At 37.2% G+C, this 18,990-nt stretch overlaps 1 protein-coding gene across 1 annotated transcript in view; it reads left to right on the top strand.

Annotated features, from left to right (window-relative positions):
• Positions 1-18,990, top strand: part of Dscam2 (Down syndrome cell adhesion molecule 2) — a 429,928-nt gene that overhangs the window by 325,381 nt on the left and 85,557 nt on the right. Inside the window, exon 4 of the mRNA XM_071587152.1 lies at positions 12,835-13,035. Within this exon, the coding sequence (XP_071443253.1) occupies positions 12,835-13,035 (201 nt within the window). The remainder of the gene's footprint in view (positions 1-12,834; positions 13,036-18,990) is intronic.

The following is an 18,990-nucleotide window of genomic DNA, read 5'->3' as shown; positions in this document are numbered from 1 at the left end:
TTTTTTAGACAATGTCCCACCAGACTTCTTCCTCTTCCCCCGCCTCTAATCCGTACTGAAAGGACGTCACCACGGCTCGGTGGAAGCGTTACAGTAGGCCGTGACGAGGGAGCTTTACAGCATTCCGGGTGCCGCCTTCCAGAAGGCGTACGAGGCGTGGAAAACCCGCTAGAAGCGGTGTGTGGACGCACAAGGGTGCTACTTCGAAGACTTTTGAGTGAATATATCAATTCTGGCATTAAGTTTTTTTTTAATCGCCTCAGTCCTACTGCTTTTGGGACAGACCTAATATAACCGATCCGCCGCATTTAGAATTTTCATTGAATTGATACTTTGAAAGCTTTACGAACACCATTTGATTATTTCAGCTCCATTTCCACCAGAAAATCTCGGCATTTTTTGTTCAAAAATAATTTATTGAATTTCAATCAGGAACAAAATAAAATTTTTGATGAAATTAATATTAATTTTTCCGTACAAAATAGGATAGGGTGACACAAAATGGAATAGGATAGGATAACACGAAATGAGTCATCTCGTGTAATTCTAAGCAACTTCATACTATTCCGTGTTATTATATCCTATATCTTAGAATAACGCAAAATGAATCATTTCGCTTATTCTAAATTAATCATTGATTATATTTTAATCAGAATGTCTGAAGAACTACATGCAATTTTGGTATCTCAATGAAATTCCGGCATATGTTTCTATTCTTTGGCATTAACAACAACAAACAATTTCGATTAACAATTAAATACGAGACCCAATGGTTTGTAGATAAATATATTTTTTTTAATCGAATTTGATTCCTTGAAACACACCTTTTTGGTGGCTCGCAGAGTGGCACACAACATCCCCTACCACACACCTTCGTGGTGGCTCGCTGGGTATTGATGTAGATTTAGATGAAGAATCATTACAAAAACCATGCGTCGGTTTGAGATCTCAAATATTTATAATATTCTATTGTAATCATATATTATATTAGTCCTTGGTTACACACAATGAGAAACATAGGGCGTTACATATGAGATATAAAATCTACGGTAGGGGAATTCAGAGACAAAGCTTTCATTACTAATATGGATACAATTCAAGTCCAGAATCAAATCGATTTATAGAAATCGACGAGAAAATATAAAATGCTGGCTATCGAAGACATTTAGGAGTTCATGATTATCTTGAACAATTCGTCTGACCACGATTCCAATAGAAAGGGACACTGGCATATTAAAATACATCTCCCTCTTATTCACTTTTCCGTCGGAAGCGTTCCAATATCCCTGGCCGCACACTTCTGCAGCGATTTGTATGATATCGTATTTGTATGCATCTACTTTGTTTCGATGTGAGTCATATGAAAATATTCGTTCTCGGTGAAATGAAAGGATATAATCTTTTTCCATTGAAATTGTACTTGCGTACAACATACCACTGAAATTAGGCTTTGTTGGCCATAAACTAATCGTCTTAGTGGCTATTAACTTGGTCCAATTAGATCGGGAAGAAAGGAGGGCTATGGTGAACTAATCTTTGAGAATAAATATTGATTAATTGAGCTATTGGTATCAAGAATTCAGGCACTAGGCGTGCAAAATATGTTTGGCTGTATTTATATCTACTGATTATATCTTTGATTAATCTACGTATCATACATGTGCATAAAGTGACTCCCATCAATAAGCAGCACTGTCTCAATAATGAATGTCTTTGAAGCTGGATCTCGGTTTGATTTATATACAATGAATGCCTAAGCTCTCTGGCATGAAGTCCACGGTTTCAAATTCTACTTAGGGCACGAATTGAGCAATTCAATTTGCATTTCAGTGTAAGTATATGAATGGAAATAGTATAAAACTACTAGATTGCAAATTTTACTTTATTTTTAATTTTTTTCTCATTAACTCTAGAAATAAGGGGTAGTTTTTTTCCGATGTTCTCTCTCAATTTGTTATGTGAAGCAATTATTTTTTATGAGCATTTTACATAGTTGGCCTTTATTTTTATCTCAAGATATTAAGACTGTTTTGAGAATCGTATAACTTTTCCACACCAACTGCCTAAAATACATTACATATTTGAAAATTCCACGAAATTATTATTGTCATTATTGTTAAGAATAGTCTAGCGTTCAAAGTAAGCTTTTGTTGGATCTACTACCTAATTCCCACTACCACCTCTCCAATCCCCACCTTATATGACTAAATAGATAATATTAAATCTGGATTACAATAAACTGTCTTTCAACTGTACATACCACGTCCCTCATTCTGTTCAATATTTATATTATTTTCTAATCTCTGCCTTGCTTACCCAACATTCTTCCCTCTATTATAGTCTTCATTCTTTCCTTTCCACTCATTACGTTTTACATCCACTTTTCCTGCCTTCTTTGAATTCTGCCTAAAAACCTTTCTTTACTTCTTCATATCATGCCAATAATATTTTCCTTAATTTTCTGTTCTTTTATTTCTACTCTGTTCATCCTCTGTTAAAGTCACATCCTAAAGTCACATCTTCAAAGCCTCCAATCTTCATGCATATCTTGTTTTTTTTTTAAGTTTCCCAGCCGTAAAGCACAACACTCCATCCTCTAGTTTTCACTTCTATGTTCTTTAAGTCTTTTACGACTCCGTCATCAACTCGTTATTAAGCCTTATTTTCCTAGCGTAATTTATCTTTTAATATTCTTAACATTTTTCCACTTTTTTCTAATATTCTAACTTGAAATGCTCAGCTTTGTGGTGGTGAAACAAAAAGTAATATAGATCAAGACTGCATTTTGTACTGCGCATTTATTTTGTCATCCAACGCGTTTCAACGCCTCCAACGGCATCAACAACAGGTATTAACATGTTGTGTTTATATATACTAACTAAATAGGTGAATTTATCTAATTTCCCCCCATTTTTATGCCCCCATCTAATATGTTTATTAATGTAATTCATCTTTGTAATAAATTTTAAGGTTGGTTATGGTTAAAAGAGGCGAGAGCAAAGCTGTATTTAGGTTATTAGGCATGTGAAATGCGAATATTTATAATGAAGGAGCGAATAATTTCCTATTCCTGAGTCACCAAATCAGATTACCACAAATTTTTCATTTATATAAATTAACATCGCTAAAATTGTTTTTACGGACTCCCAAAATGATAACACACACTGATACTAAGAATATTCCGGTTAGCAGTGGAACGCTCTGCAACCGGACCACTGCGTGCCCTATTTATGCAGATTAAAAAAGGGCTATAAAAATATCCACTCGGTAAAATAACCCACTGAATTTTCTGCTTCAAGAGACCTTGAAGGACGACTAAATTTTAAGGACACAGTCAGGGAGGTGGCACAAGGCGTTCAAGGAGGACCGGGAGAAGGTCGCCGATGTACCCCGTTCTGGACGCCCATCAACGGCCAGAACCGATGAAAATGCGTATTGTGGGCGCGAAGTTTTGCGTTCCGACCGTGGATTGAGCATTCAGCAAACTGCTAGTAACCTACTCATGTCCACATTTATGGATCTGGAAATGCGCAAGGACTGCGCGGAGCTTGTGCCGAAAGTGTTGCCCTGAAACCCTGAAACTCCTCGACGGGAATGTTTCTCAGGAACGTTGTAACATGCTTATGAATGTTTTCCTCGGTCTCCCTACGTTTTCCTTCCTGCTCTCTCTTCAGTCGGGAAAACAGAAAATGGAGCATGGAGCCAAGTCGGGATTGTAAGGGGGCTCGGAGACCACTGGGGTGGTGCTCCGGGCCATGAATTTGGTAACGATGAAAGATGTGTGGCATAAACACAGCAATTAACGCGAAGGTCGGTTTGGTAGGTGATGGTAGAGTTCACCCAGCCCCAAACCCGACGGCGTGAGAAATTCTCTCATCAGGGAAGGAGAAAGGAACTGGCCTGGCCAGATCCTTTCTCCTACTCTTTTCTGTGCCGGTTACGGTTTCCCAGGAAGATCTGGCACCCGAAAAATCCCTCAGCTTGGGTGGAGCTTAGGGTGCCAAGAGAGTTTGCCCGGGAATTGAACCCGGGCCCTCCGGTCGGTAGTCCAAAGCTCTTTTTTAAGGCTATAAAAGACCCGAGGAAATAATCCAAGGCCGAACCTTTCATCGGTCGATGTTAGGAGTTTCCCTTACTCAGAATTTAGGTTAAAATTTCAGCGTCAATAGAGATACTGGTTGTAACAATAATAATAACCACAGATGCTGAGTGTAATATCTTCTGATATGGAATTAAAAAAGGAATGAGAAAACGTTCCGTGACTGATGAAAATGTCTCGGCAAAAGTCTTTTTCCAAAAACGTCCACCTGCTGTTATTTGTCGATTATAATACGAGCGGCCGTTGCATAATTCGAGTGTGACATCTCCTCGAGGAAGACGAATGGGATGAAAGAAAGCAGGATGAGATCATGTTCAAGGGAAACGAAAGAATGAATAAATCACAGCGGGTTGCGAGAGCTGGAATCTTTTCCGCTTTGTCTCGCCGAGGATGCGGCTACAAATGCGCTGATCCCGACTCTCCTTTATCCTTCAGTGGCGCCGGAGCCGTTGGCCGTGACGGGGCGAAAATATACCGCAAATTGAATGTAAACAAGAACACCGAAAGCGTTCCAAATTGCATGTTTGCCGGTTATCTCTATTTTTGAATCCGATTAGGAAAATATGGGTATAACTCCAAATTAAAGTCCGTGGTCCATGTTCGATTGAAGCCAAGTTAAAGTGAAAAGGTTTGTAAGACTTGTACTTCTATGAATAATTTTGTGTTTAAATATTTAATAAATGAAGGATTGGTTGATCTCCATTTAGTTGGATATTTTAAATTAGAATATTGACATAATCGTTCACATAATTCTGATGAATGCTATCTTGAAATGAAAATAATCAGTTGCATTATTATATTAAAGGCCGCTAGGTTTTTTTGTAATGCCTTACACTCACGTGAGTCTTAATTGAGTGTGAGAAAAACACTCTATTGAAATCATCTCACTGAACCATTCTTCCTCCTTCTTTTCCTCACAAAGCAGAGAAACTTCAACGAATGATAAAGCATAATATCATACAATAGTATTTTATTCTGACATATACGAGTACTCTAAACTAAATATGTAATTTTGAGTCCATCGGTACCGCGATCTCAAACTTTCTATGAAATCCATGCCAATTTGTATTTTAATTATTATGTCCATTCAATTTGAGCATTGATAATGCCTCAACTGAACGGAAACCATTCTGATAAAATTATTTATTTTGTTTCCTCTATGATATGGTGATAGTATTGTGGTTGACCGGTCTTTCATTTCATTTAACCCCTAAGGTTTATGCCAGAGTTAATCAAACGAATGTAAGCTAGCGTAGCGGGAATGACTTTGTAAAAAATTCCCAATTTTTCTAATAAAAAGCTGTTCATTGATTTACTTTTCATGTAGAATTAATGGGTGTCACCATTCTTTCGCCAGTAAAATGATATACTTGTTTGAACCTGGTAAATGGTGTTATCTATCTAAACAATGGTCGACTAAGTATACGTATGCTGTGAAAAAATAAAATCAATACTATTTTATTATGAAAGATGATTGGTATAGTGGTTGGACCAATAATTATTATGATTACCATGTTCTTGCATTCGGAGTAAAAGGTTTGGAGTAAAATTCAGAGTTAATAAAAATTCGCAGTAAAAGGTAGATATTATATTTTCTATTCATTCTTCAAGGATACAAATATTTTTAAATTCACTGCTTTAGCTGTAATACGATTGATGAATGTCTTTACCTCACTCGCATTCTTCCGTTTTTTCAAATGGAAAATATCTTAGGAGTCTTGACGTTTGAAACTGAACTTAAGGATTAATCATTAGCATTTTCTTGATAAATTACGCTTACTTTAATTAAGGACATTCTGACGCTTCTTTTCTGACAAGAACCATATTTTATTGGTATTTGCATAATTGGAAGACGAAACGCACGTGTTTGCTTTAGAAAATTAAGGATCGGATGAAAGGGTAAATTAAAGATGACATTATCAAATTTTACAGGAGATGGTTTTTAAAAAGTTTTTAGTCAGATAATTATAATAAATATTATTACTATCTGATAATTTAGAGGAATTCACCAGTAAAGCCAGTAATTACATAGACACCTTCATGCTCACTGTGATAAATGGTAGAGCTACAGAAACTGTGCAGCGAAAAACAGATATCAAATCAATTTTTTCGCAATATTTTGTTCAGTTTTAAAAATGATTTTTACTGTAATAAATGTTGAAAATTAACATTCCTGTCCGTGCAACTCATTAAGAATCGTATATTTTTATAATTCTGATACTTAAGCGATAAAGTTCACCTAACATTTGAAAATTAACTAAAAGCGGAAATTGGATACGATCTTCTTAATTCACTATGGTTTTTCTCCTTTTCAAATTTAAAAAAGGAACTAGTTTGTATGAACTTATCTTTTTGTCATCACGTTACCTTACATGCACAAATTCCAACAGAATTCAGCAGCACAGTTGAATAGTTCAATCAGGTAAACTACCTATTACTCAGTAAAATATTTCCTTCAATGAACGGCTATTCTCATCACTGTATTACATATGTGACATACTTGTGTAGCAATTAAGAAAGAATATTTGATATTAAAATTGGTAGATTGTCCCATTGTATTTTGAGAAACGTACTCATAGACAAATATGTGATCGAAAAAATTTCAGAAGACGTTTTTAAGTGTCTGTCAAATGCGGAGATACTATTTTTTTAATCAAATAATACCAAAAAATTAATACATAAATAATCAGTCAAATGATTTTAGCTGGTAATAATAAGTTGCTTTGGTAAGTATTTGAATAATAAACTTATATACATGTTAATTTTGATTGGCAAAACTTGTGAAAAATAAATCTTCCACAAAATGTGTCACATAAACGAATGCATACCGGTATAGCAGTTTGAGATTGTCTACCAGCTGTAAACACAGAAATATTCCTTTAACTTGGTCCTTTTATCCGATGTCGTTTGCTGGCTATCAAATCATGGCGATAAATCGTAGGAGACTCAGGCATAGGAACTTGCTTACCTATTCTGGATTCATAAGTTTCACACGTCGAAGGAATTAAGTAATATGTTTATGCTTTCCTCCTCTGTGGATTCGATCTTTGTGTTGAAGTATGCAATGATATAAAATAGTATGAAAGGAATTTAAGCAACAACAAAAGGAGTACTCGAAAATATACTATATATATACACACACAAATTTAGATTTTTAAAACATAGAAACACAAAGGAAGGACACTCACATATCGTGCGTGTCCTTTCTTTATGTTTCTATGGTCTAAAAAATCTACATCTGTGTTTTTATATATTTGTGCGTCGCCGAAGAGCGTTCCATTTCGAAGATATTTAGATATATATATATATATATATATATATATATATATATATATATATATATATATATATATATATATATATACAAAATATACATATACAAAAAACCGACACTCACACGAATTATGAAATATTGCAAGGGTAGCAAGACCACCTTCCTCTGCGGAAAGAAGAAACTTACATGTGTATATAGTGTGTGTGTATATATATATATATATATATATATATATATACACACACACTATATACACATGTAAGTTTCTTCTTATATAGTGTGTGTGTATATATATATATACACACACACTATATACACATGTAAGTTTCTTCTTTCCGCAGAGGAAGGTGGTCTTGCTACCCTTGCAATATTTCATAATTCGTGTGAGTGTCGGTTTTTTGTGGTTTTTAAATTTATTTTTGTTGGCTAACGCCATCTCGCTCCTTCGTATACAAACGAACACAAGTGCCTAACATAATGAAACATAGGGGAAAACGTTAACACCAACTCCCGTCAGCGTTTATTTATTTGTTATACCTTTTTTATCGACTGAGTAAAGCTATATTTCAGTTGAAAACTCTGTTCGATTATTCCTCGACCCTTACAAATGAAACACATTTAAGGGTGAAATCTAAATTTGTCAAAATTGTTATCCTTCGGTATCAAAACAAAAACTAAATATTTTCACCAGACTTCTGCAAAACAGATATTTTAACTTTTTGCCAAAACTTCCATGTAAATCATCCAGCTCTTTACTCGAAAAAACTTAAAAAATCATGATTTTTTCCTCCTCTTCCTCCTAACATTGCAAACAGCGGCGAACATTGTATTGGCTGGTGTAGGTTTGTAAAGGGGAGAGAGACGGGTGGAGAAAAATAGTGGTAGAAATAGGGTGATTCAGGAGAGGGTGAATTCGCGAGGATCCATTATTTGTTAATGGCATAGGCAGCTACAACCCTGGAATAAACATCCTTCCTTGTGTTTCGTTGCGGGCATATCCGGGGGAAACAAACCTCATGCGCAATGTTGCAATGGTGAGAGGCAACGTTTCTTTTTTTTTTAATTGAAAATAGCGGGGCCGTGAAAACAGAGAGTTTGCACGGGGGATGAGGACTGAGAGGGAGAGATTGAGTGAATACAGTCTGTGATCGTGCAATATGTGGGGATAAAAGTCATCTATCTCTCTCTCTCTCTTTCCTGACGCTCATTTCTATTATTCGTTCACATTCCATTTCTGGGTACCGGATGACGTGATCTGCGAGGAAAACACTCCTATAAAATTTCGGCCTCGGGGATGGGGGTGAGGAAAGAGGGGGTAGAAAAGATACAGACATTTTCGACCACAGCGTATTTTTTAATCGAAAGGCATGCTCCAGGAATACTTTATTCCTTCGCGCCAAACATGGTCTATTTAATCGCTCGACCGTAAAATAGTGTCATATGAATTTTATAAAAGTAATTTCAACGCCACATGTTCGAGGATAGAAAATAAGCAAAATTTTTACCTGATAGCCATTTTGCAATTGGATATCTTGGCTTCGGTTTTTCACCAAGGAGAGTTTAATGATCCTCTGTCAATTTTACGTTAGCAAAAAGGTAGTATCTCTATTCGAAAGTTCGAAACTGTGCGGGTAATGTCAGAAGATAAATAAACAAGGGCCTTCTTTATTTGTAAAGGAATACTTCAGTCGGTAGCTGAGGTACACTTAATTTGTAATAAAATTTACCTTCCGCAAGGTAAAAAGAATTTTTTTTGGCACAACTGTATATTGAGAGGCTATTTTTGACAAAACCAACAATGTATTTAATTGATTGTATATTCTAAGGAGTATTTCACGACATTTATTCATTTTCCCTAGCATTTACTGCCGAGAGGTTCGGAGGTAAATGAGTGATCGAATTCATGTCTTGGTGTCATTATAACCACACCAAGTGCTTAGCCAGCAAATTGTAATAATAATTTTGAGAGACTGGGGCAGACTGAAAAATCCATGAATATCCCTGGTGTTTAAAACAACAATAAACTGGTCTGTCGTTATTTCAGGGTCCGTATCCATATTAAAGTTCCTTTCAGATATTATAACACTGAAACGACACACTAATTGGGGAACGTGGGGAGTGGAATGAGATGGGAAAGAAGAGGGAGAAAGGGGGGACCACTTGTTCGCGCGAAGGGATTTGAATTTTTATGCCGAAGTCCTCTGCGTAGCCAAGTCTCACGCTTCTAATTGCGTCATGGCGTCATAATTCTGCAACAATCTTTGTGCTTTATTTTGCTCTGCCCTAAGCTCGGCTCTCGACCGACTTCTTCGTGTACGCACGCCTCTTGCTCCCTACTTCAATTCGACAAAATAAAACCACCCGTTGGTTGGCGATGCTTTGCTAGGGAGAGGAAAATATAAAGAGTTTGAAACGCTTCCTGGGGTCGTTCACCTTCCCCGACGCAAGGTGTCTGGTAATCCCAGAGTTAAATGAAGACGGAGGAGTACCAAATGTATAGTATATAGATATAGTTATGTATGTATATATATAAATATATATATATATAGTTTTTGTTTGTTGGATACGTATACATACTCTTCACTCACTGACGAAGGGACGGCCTTCAAATCCTGAAACGTGTGTATTCTTTTATCTTTCTTCACCCTGTTAATCCGTGCCATTACGGAGTTTCTACCGTCGTGAAGGTGAAGATTTTCATTTCAATTTATACACATGTAGTTTTAATGCATAGATGGGTGTATGTGTACGTGTTTTTGTGTGTGTATACGCACACAGATGCATGTATGTTAATATATATGTCGATTATATACACGTTTTCGAATTTGCATTAATGATGTTTGTGTGTGTAAATATATATATATATATATATATATATATATATATACATATATATATACATATATATATATATATATATATATATATATATATATATATATATATATATATATATATATATATATATGTATATACATATATTCGAAACAGAACAATTTTTCCGACGAGTTTTTTTATTTTTATACATAGTTTTTTTATATTTTAACGCTATATATGCATTGGCATTGGAAATTACTGAACGCTCGAAAGGTGTAATTTCTAGTGCATATTGTATACAAAACATACGTGTAAATATACATGTATATTTTCACACATGCGGATGTATATATATATATATATATGCATATATTTGAGAAGATGGTAATCCGTCATCCTTTTCTCAGTTCTTCTCCTTTCCCTCCTCTCTTCCTTCCCAAGCCCTTCGCCCCTTATCTGCAGGTCCCGTCTGTCCGTTCTCCTCCCCCGGAGTCAGCTGGTTTTTTAACGAGTTTCTTAAATGAATGACTGTCGCTGTCGCAAGTGCTCCCGCTGTTCCGTGACCGCGCTTTTCCGAATGTCCCTTTTTATCGATCACGCCCCCTTCGCCACCCAACGAGCGCTTTTTTGCGGTCGTGTCAGTCAGCGAGGGGGTGACGGTGGGAGGAGGGGAGGTTGGTTGAGGGAGAGAGGTGTGGTCGTGGCCGGGGGTAGGGTGAGGGGAGGAGGTCTGAGGGAGAGGAGACTCGGGAGGATGGGAGTGAGAGGAGAACCCCACGCCGCATACCTCCACGGGGAGAAAATCTGAACGGACCGAATAACAACGCGTCCGTCCGGACATTGAATCGATAGACACGCGGACTGACCGTCAAAACTCTTTTTCTCCTCTCATTTTTATTTTCATTCCTCCCCTTCCGGGGTGGGATGAAGAAATTTTGTTTCCAGTCCCGGGGATATTAGCGCCATGCAAGAAGCCTGGGTGGAGTTATTGTTGGGCTCTGCCATGGCGGTACTCGTTCTCCACCTCTTCCCATTGTTGTTTGCCTCGCTCTTCCTCCCAGGTGTCCGAAGAGACGGGCGAGATGCAGGGAACCGCAGACGATAACTCAAAATGGTCCTTACATTTGACGTGTCTGACTGGACACACGAGACTCCAGAAGTAGTGACAGACATAAATTGTTCCGATTCAGGCTCTTTCCGTAGGGAGATAGAGAGATTTAACATTCCATTCGAGACTGTGGACTTGGATCTGCAGGAAAACATTGGGTGTTATATATATTCATTATTGCGTAAGATACAAAGGTTTTACCAATATTTGAAGTTTAAGACAATTTGCATCACAGCAACGTTTTTTGGTTCGCCACGACTGCGCTACGCTAAGGTTATCAACGACTACGAGAGAATGAAGAAATGAATTGTTGCGCTGGAGGACAAAAAATGATAACCCAAAAATGTTCCTCTATTTTCATGGCTAGTTAAATTCTTTGATTTGACTTGCATTTATCAGGATAAACCACTGACCTTAAGTCTCTTCGTTTATATATTTATGGATGAGGCAATCATCATTCTTAGTCTCTCTCTCCATTTTCACAAGAATGAGGAAGGGTCGACCGCGTAGTCGAACTGAGTTCATTTCCCTCCGGATTCAAATTAAGTTTTGTTTGCGAATTTCTCCTAGCATTGCAGCTCCTGGTCTAAAATGAGTCCCTTTTTACCTGCGTTTTATTTGAGGCTGAGGACTTCTAATTTTTGATGGTCTTAGGGGTTTAAATGCAGATTGTACGGTTCCGTGCTATATTTCAATGAATACCGTTCGACTGAACAAATTGTAAGTCCTGCAGCTTGAAGAATCTCGCAACGACATTTGGATGTTTCGTCGTTGAGATAACACTGACAGTAAGAACTTCATGAAAAATTCAATATTTTGAAAGGTATAACACAAAGGTCACTTAATCCCATTTAGCTAGCTGTTTGTGGAGCAATCACCTACGCTTTCATCAAGCACAGGTTAAAGACTTAAACTTGATTGAATTTATTTTTACCGCATTTTTCGCCTTTCCCGCTTGAGGTGAAACCTCGATGAGACCCTCTTTTGCTAAGTGGAGAACGATTCCCTTGAGACGCGGAGCGGGAGTGCCAACTCTCTCGACGGGTCTCTGGTCTGAGCTCTCGTCAGTGTGTCGAGGGAAAGAGGGTGTAAGGGGAGGAGGGTAGACATCCGGAGTGCGTGGGGAATAGGCCACAAACGTACCCGTCTAACGGTGGGGAAAAATAAAATATTCGATGCGGCAAGCCGGCAATTAACGGCTCGGAATCGGAGCATTTGAAAATTTTCGCTCAGCCCCCGCTCGCATACTTGGACCATCACGTTTTTTTTCCGGTCGCCCTTTCGAGCGTCCAAATACGCAATGATGAATGTCTATTTGGTCAGTTCGGCCGGAAAGCTAAAAAAAAATTTCCCTTCACTTTTACCCATTTCCAACGTCCACCTACCATTCCTGTCTCCCTGCCTCCTTCCATTTCCCACGACCGCACACACGCAATCCTTACCAAAAACCAACCCTTTCGTTTTGCCATCCATGCTAACTCTCTCTCCCTCTCTCTCTCTCTCCTTTCTCATCTCTCCCTTTCGTTCTGGTTTCAGTGGTGACCCAGGGCTACAGCGTGGAGGCGGAGGCGGTGGGGAGCGGCGGCGGGGGTGCCGGCGGCGGGGAAGTGGGTGTTCCCCGGGGTTGTTCGGCTCGTCTCCGCTGCGCCGTCCCCAGCCACGTGAGGGAGTGGGTGCGGGTGGTGTCCTGGGTGCGGGAGCCGTCCTCCCTTTATATATACCCATCCCTGCATGGCGGTGAGTATCCCCTCCCCCCCACATAACGTGAAACCAACCCCCCTCCCCTTCCCCGTCGCTCCATCCCCTCGAAGAGCCTCTGGCTGCCCTCGCGCAGGCGGATGGAGGGGGGATTCAAACAAAAATGAGACATATAACAACGGCGGCGTAGGCGGGAAGAGTGGAATGGAGGAGAATGGGGAAAAGTGAGATAGGACAGAGACGGAAGAAGAGGTGGAAAGAGAGAAAATGCTCATCTATCTGAGTCCAATGGCAAGTGCCGCTCGATTTTTAAGCAAAAAAAGAAGAAAATGGTCGCCGGGTTTATTCCTGCCTGCACATAATTGCCTCCTTTGTTTTCGCGCGGAGTGAACAAAAAAAATGTCCGTATCGCATCGCATTTCTTTCGGATTAAGCCACCGGTGCGTGGAGGGAAAAAACAGAACGCGAATGCGTGTTGTTTTCCAGGATTTTGCCGATATTTTTTTCAGTAATTTGGTTCTGGTAGAAGAAATGCACTGAATTGGCTCCCTCAAAATTTCCAAGTAAGTATTTGCGACCGGTTTTATTGTGAAACAGCAACGATGGAACTTGATTAAAGCATGAGATGTTTATTAAAATGCAATTTCATAAAATAATTTCGTCTGAAAAGTATTGGATTTTTAGAGTAAAAGAATCCTGATATAACTTAAACTGAATTACTCATTATATTTTCAATAATTTTTAGATTGATTTATGAAAATTTATGCCTCATATCAGCGTAAGTTTCTTTTTTTGAAATTATCGATTCTTGAAAATGATTCTAATGTTGCACACATATCATTCATTTAACTGTGCGTAACTTAATTTGTACTGCCTTGTATTTCATAAGGCATAGGATACATTTATTCATTCAAGTATTTTACCTGTCCTTTATGTAAAAAACTGATGTAACTCTATTATTTGCTGGGTAGAAACCTTAGGGAGAAGGAACTATTTTCAATATGATGTACCAAATCAATATCAACACTAAATGATATCAGCGTAAATAAAAGATGTAATACTTAAAATTTGTCATATATAAGAATTTAATATGACTACACCATGACATAAAATTATTATAAAATTGACGGAAGCAATATTTTGTGGTAGGTTACTACAGCATTTTCTCAATCGCCATTCTTATTATTTTCATCCGCCCTTTAGTCAGAAAGCACCTCGCATATTGTGCTGGCTACTGAACGAATATCTGAAAATAGGCATCACAATTTATTTTAATATTAAAACGCTTTAAGTGATAATTGAATTCAGATTGTTTTACGCGCTCTGGAGAAAAACCAGAATAGGAAAAAAACTTGACAAATATTTTAAATGTGTATTGCAGTTTCGTTTTTATTTCTAAATTTCTTTAAAAAATTCATATTCTTGTTTAAGATAGTTCGCCTCGATTGGCTTGCCAAGAATGGTTGACGTAGATTTTCCGAGGTCCCTGGTAAATATTAATTACCGTTGACTTTAAAAGAACTTATGCAGAACTTAACTCCAATAAAACTAAATACAATAAATCCTAGCTCTATACTGGTTTCCTTTGCAGAATCTCATAATTTTTATCCCCCTTTATTTCTCTTGAAATGCCTGTTCCTTTGCAGACGTAAATCCTTGAATTCGTTATTTATTGCTTCTTTAATTAAATATTATGTATTGGTATATACACTATCCAGCTCTTATTAAAATTTTTGGGCTCCTTCTGACACCCTTCTCAGTTACCGTATTTAACTTATCCTTACTTGCTTTCTTATCTGTATCTGTAAACCTTTGTTTTTCATTCCTGTCCATAATGACATGTCAATTCACCAGGTTTCAGAACCCCTCGTTTCGTATCAAGGTAATTGCTAATTATTTTTCCTTTTCATACTTATGCATACAAATAGCGTCCAGGGCGTCAATTATCAGGTATTTCTTATTTATGATTCTTCTAGCATCGTTTCTCTTCCAACAGCTTCACAACCAACCACTGCTGTCCGTTATACTGCCCAGATAATTGTAGACTGCTTCAGTAAGAACTAATATGACTTTAGAATGAAATTCATTTTTCTCATTCGGATGCCTCAGAACTTGTAATTTTCCTTTAAAAACAAACACAGGCATCAATATTCGCCATAAGTCATAATTCATTCGTAATATCTTTTCCACTCATTTCTCTTGTTCATCCGTTAGTGTTCTTAGAATTTCCTTTTATTGTATCATATTAGTTTGTATACGTATTATTAGACGTAATAAATAAACATATATATATATATATATATTAATTTTAAGAGGCTATTTTTAGCTGTACGTATTCTGAAAAAATTCAATTTCACCTCTTCAGATTTGAACAAATTGACTAGCTTCAGGCGTGATGTGGTGGAAGTCGAGCATAATGAATCTGATCTAAACTGATCAAAGCACTTTTCCACTTGATACCAAAAGGAAAAGTGCTACCTCAGATTTGATGAATGGATTTAGGACTCAGTTAATTTGGATAGGAAATTCTTAGTGCACTCGTGTGGGAAGTGATTGTATCCCAAGTTCTTTGATTTCAATATTAATAAGATATTTTCTCTGAATAATGCTAAGTTGAAATCAATATATTAGCAGATGATTTATAATAAAAGACAACTTTTTATGCGTGGCTTGTAATAAGCGACTTTCACAAGTTAGGCTTGATGCCATTGTTAGTATATCGATGTATCCAGTGTACACTGTAGTTCACAACTTTCATCATCTCTTAAAGCTATTTATGTAACTTTTTAACCAATTGTGGACAACAGAAAAGGTCAGTTTCCCCTTAATATACAGTCCTCAGTAGGAGAAGTTATTTCGAGAGATTTTACGCTCTGAAATTTTTGTCGATATTTTCGCCATTCATTTTGAAAAGAGATGACTTCGTGGAAATGGTAATTTATGGTTGTACAGGCACATTTTTTTATTTTTTACATTAAATGTAGCCTCAGCGTAAATATCAGTGTACATGACCAAGTTGTTGACGCCTTCACTCTTGGTATCTTGATGTAGATGGCTATAGTGCGAACAAAGACGTGACATTGGTATCTATGAATAAAATTAAAATATGAATTTTTAATAATTGTAAGATTACCGATTATAAGCGCGTAGATTTACTTTGATTTACTAACTCATTTCACAGCATTATTTTCTTATGATTGTTTTGTTTGTCATATTTATTCCCTTAATTCTTTGGTAAAAGCCTTAAATCAATCAATAATGTCTTGAAATAATTAACAAACATAATAGCAAAGATTATAGGATAAAATTAAAGGATGATATTAATGGCGTTTCTCTATCGCCCCTTATCCTGAACCTAATAGGAAAGGATAGTGTAGAAACAGTATGATATAGCATATCTTCCAGTCTTTCTATTTCATTTAATGTCTCTATCTGCACTATTCATCTCTCCGAGGATAACTCGGCATATTGTTTTATTTTCTTTAGAATTTGCCTCGGAACTGTAAACTAAAGATAAAGAGGAGAATGAAATCTGTGTCGAGTCGAAAGTACAAAAGAAAGCGTCCGAATTGTCAAAATATTTTCGATATATCATCGACGGAAAAGGTGTCGACATAAATAACGGCAGAAAGTTAAAATATAGTGACCTGCAATCGATAAGCATGTGAGTCCTGATATACGACGTTCAAATATTGTATTGTAAATATATTGCATTCACTCCGCAGCCTCCGCAATATATTCCCTGAGGAATCCTTTTTTTTACAAATTATGGTGGGTTGCCTGATAACTTCGGATTGTTTGGTGAAACTCGACCGTAGAAAATTCACGAGTTTATAAAATGACAACTTTGACACAAAACAAATTTATTCCGCAAAAATATGGAAATCAATGATTTTTATTGGGTATAGTTATATTTTAAAATTGTAAGAATAGAGTGTATTTCAAAATTAAAAAAAAAACGTGGTCTGTTCTATTTTTGCTTACCTCGTGCAGTTTAACTTTCAGCTTTGACGAATTTGTTAATTACCTCTTAACTATGGTCATTCTGCTATTTTTCTATGGACGGGTCAGAAAATTAATATAGAAATATCTCATAACTATGTTAGAGTAAATAGGCGTGGGAAATTTTTGATCAAATTGAGAAATAAAATTAATTTCTATGTAAAACAAATTGATTAAAATTTATTTTGGCATCTACTTCAGTCAATCACTTTTGTTTCCAGAAACCATTAATGTAAGACTTAATGTTTAAAGACATTTTCACACTTCAATGATTCTTTATTGCCCTAAAAAACTGTGAAAACGATAATGTTAACATAAGAGACTAAAAAGTACAACGATGGTGATTTACAAACCAACATGAGGAACAGGTTTATTTCCAGAAACTAGACGTCCTATATGGTTCGAGTTCCCGGTATCTCACGCGTATTTGTGCATAAGGTTAATCATCTAAAGTGCCAGTGTTTGTTAACACCAGTATATACCTTTGTTATTCTTCATGTCAAATAATTTCATAATTGTTCTACTATTGTTTTTCAACTGTGGAATTTAATTGCTTCCCGCTGTCACAAGAGGGTGGAATTACGTCAAAAACTAACTTCAAAAAGGCTTTCTTCTAATATTTTGGATTTCAATTACGTGTAAACCAAAATTCAATATCCAGGGCTATTTACAAAGATGACAAGTCTTCTAGGTTTATCAATTTGTCAGGGAAACTCAAAAACCAATAATTGGATTGTTTGACGTAACTATTTTGAAGCGGAAAACCTGGATCATCAATCATGTATAAAATTTGTGGAACTGGCTCTACGTAAACGATTCAGCATCTAAAATTCGTTTCACTTGAGCACGTTTGACAAATGTTATTGCAAATGCGCTAATTTTTAAAAATCGATGTCCAACATCATTGCCGCCAATTAGATTTTTCTTGTAGATACGGTTTCTTCGGCAATACTGTGATGATGATTTCGTTCAAAAATGTGTATCTTTATGAAGAAACTGAAACCGCATACAAAATATTCGTAAATTATAGTGACTAATTAATCATTAATTAATGATTACTCATCCACCACCTTTAAAATTTAATGCGCCTATACTGTGCCTGAATCATATAGCAAGAAGCTAGGTTATAAGTATAGTGTTATATCCAGCGACCAAAAATCCAGCATAATATTACTCAGCAGACATTAGAGAATGCAATCGCCTCTTTAATGTCCCAGACAAGGGCTTGCAATCTACAAAGAGTGATCTTCTTGCTGCCCTTCCTCATTTCCCTCGGGTTCAGGGAACCGAACCTCTCTCCCCAAGTTCCATATTTCCCGCGCACATCCTTTTACTGAGAAATATTTTTCGGCGATGAAAACCGAGTGACCACCCTTTAAAATTAAAATTCGATTGATTTTTTAAAAAAATGTCTATTGTAAGGCACGCCGTCCGACGCAATTGTGTATGAAAAAAATAACTTGTTCCCTTCAGCTGGCCTTGTGCAACCGAGTTGAAAGAGCTCTTTTTCTAGCACACAGAACGGCCCTTTTTCTCATCCACTTGCTATTTTCTACCCGTTTCGTTCCCTCGCTCTCTTCTAGCCCGCAAATGCATCTACACTTCGGAAAAATGTTCCCTGGGCGCTTTCGCCTATTATCGCAGTCCATTCGACCGAGACGGAGGGCCCAACTTACGCCATGCGAACGAGATAATGAGATCCCATATGGGGTGCCTCAGGGACTTGAGCTTGCCCCACGGAATTTTGTCTTCCGTTCGCCCTCATTTTCGCCGTCTCCCTCAGACGCAACGTTGCTCTTTTGAGGTTTTAAAAATCGGTCTCCACGCTCTTGTTCGTCTCATTCTTGCAGGTGTTATTTATTTAACTCTACATTATTTTGCCTTCTCAGTCCACTGGGACTAGTGCTGTCAAGGGCAAAACCATAAATCCTGCTTAGTAATGCCTATTTAGGGAGCACTTGAGGCTCGTTCCCTAGCCTTTATTTCCTGTTG

The sequence above is a fragment of the Hetaerina americana genome, unplaced genomic scaffold (genome assembly GCF_022747635.1).
Source record: "Hetaerina americana unplaced genomic scaffold, ioHetAmer1.1.p SCAF_3, whole genome shotgun sequence".
Taxonomy (NCBI): Eukaryota; Metazoa; Arthropoda; class Insecta; order Odonata; family Calopterygidae; genus Hetaerina; species Hetaerina americana.
The sequence above is the reverse complement of the archived record's forward strand: the minus strand, read 5'-3'. Positions and strand labels throughout refer to the sequence as shown.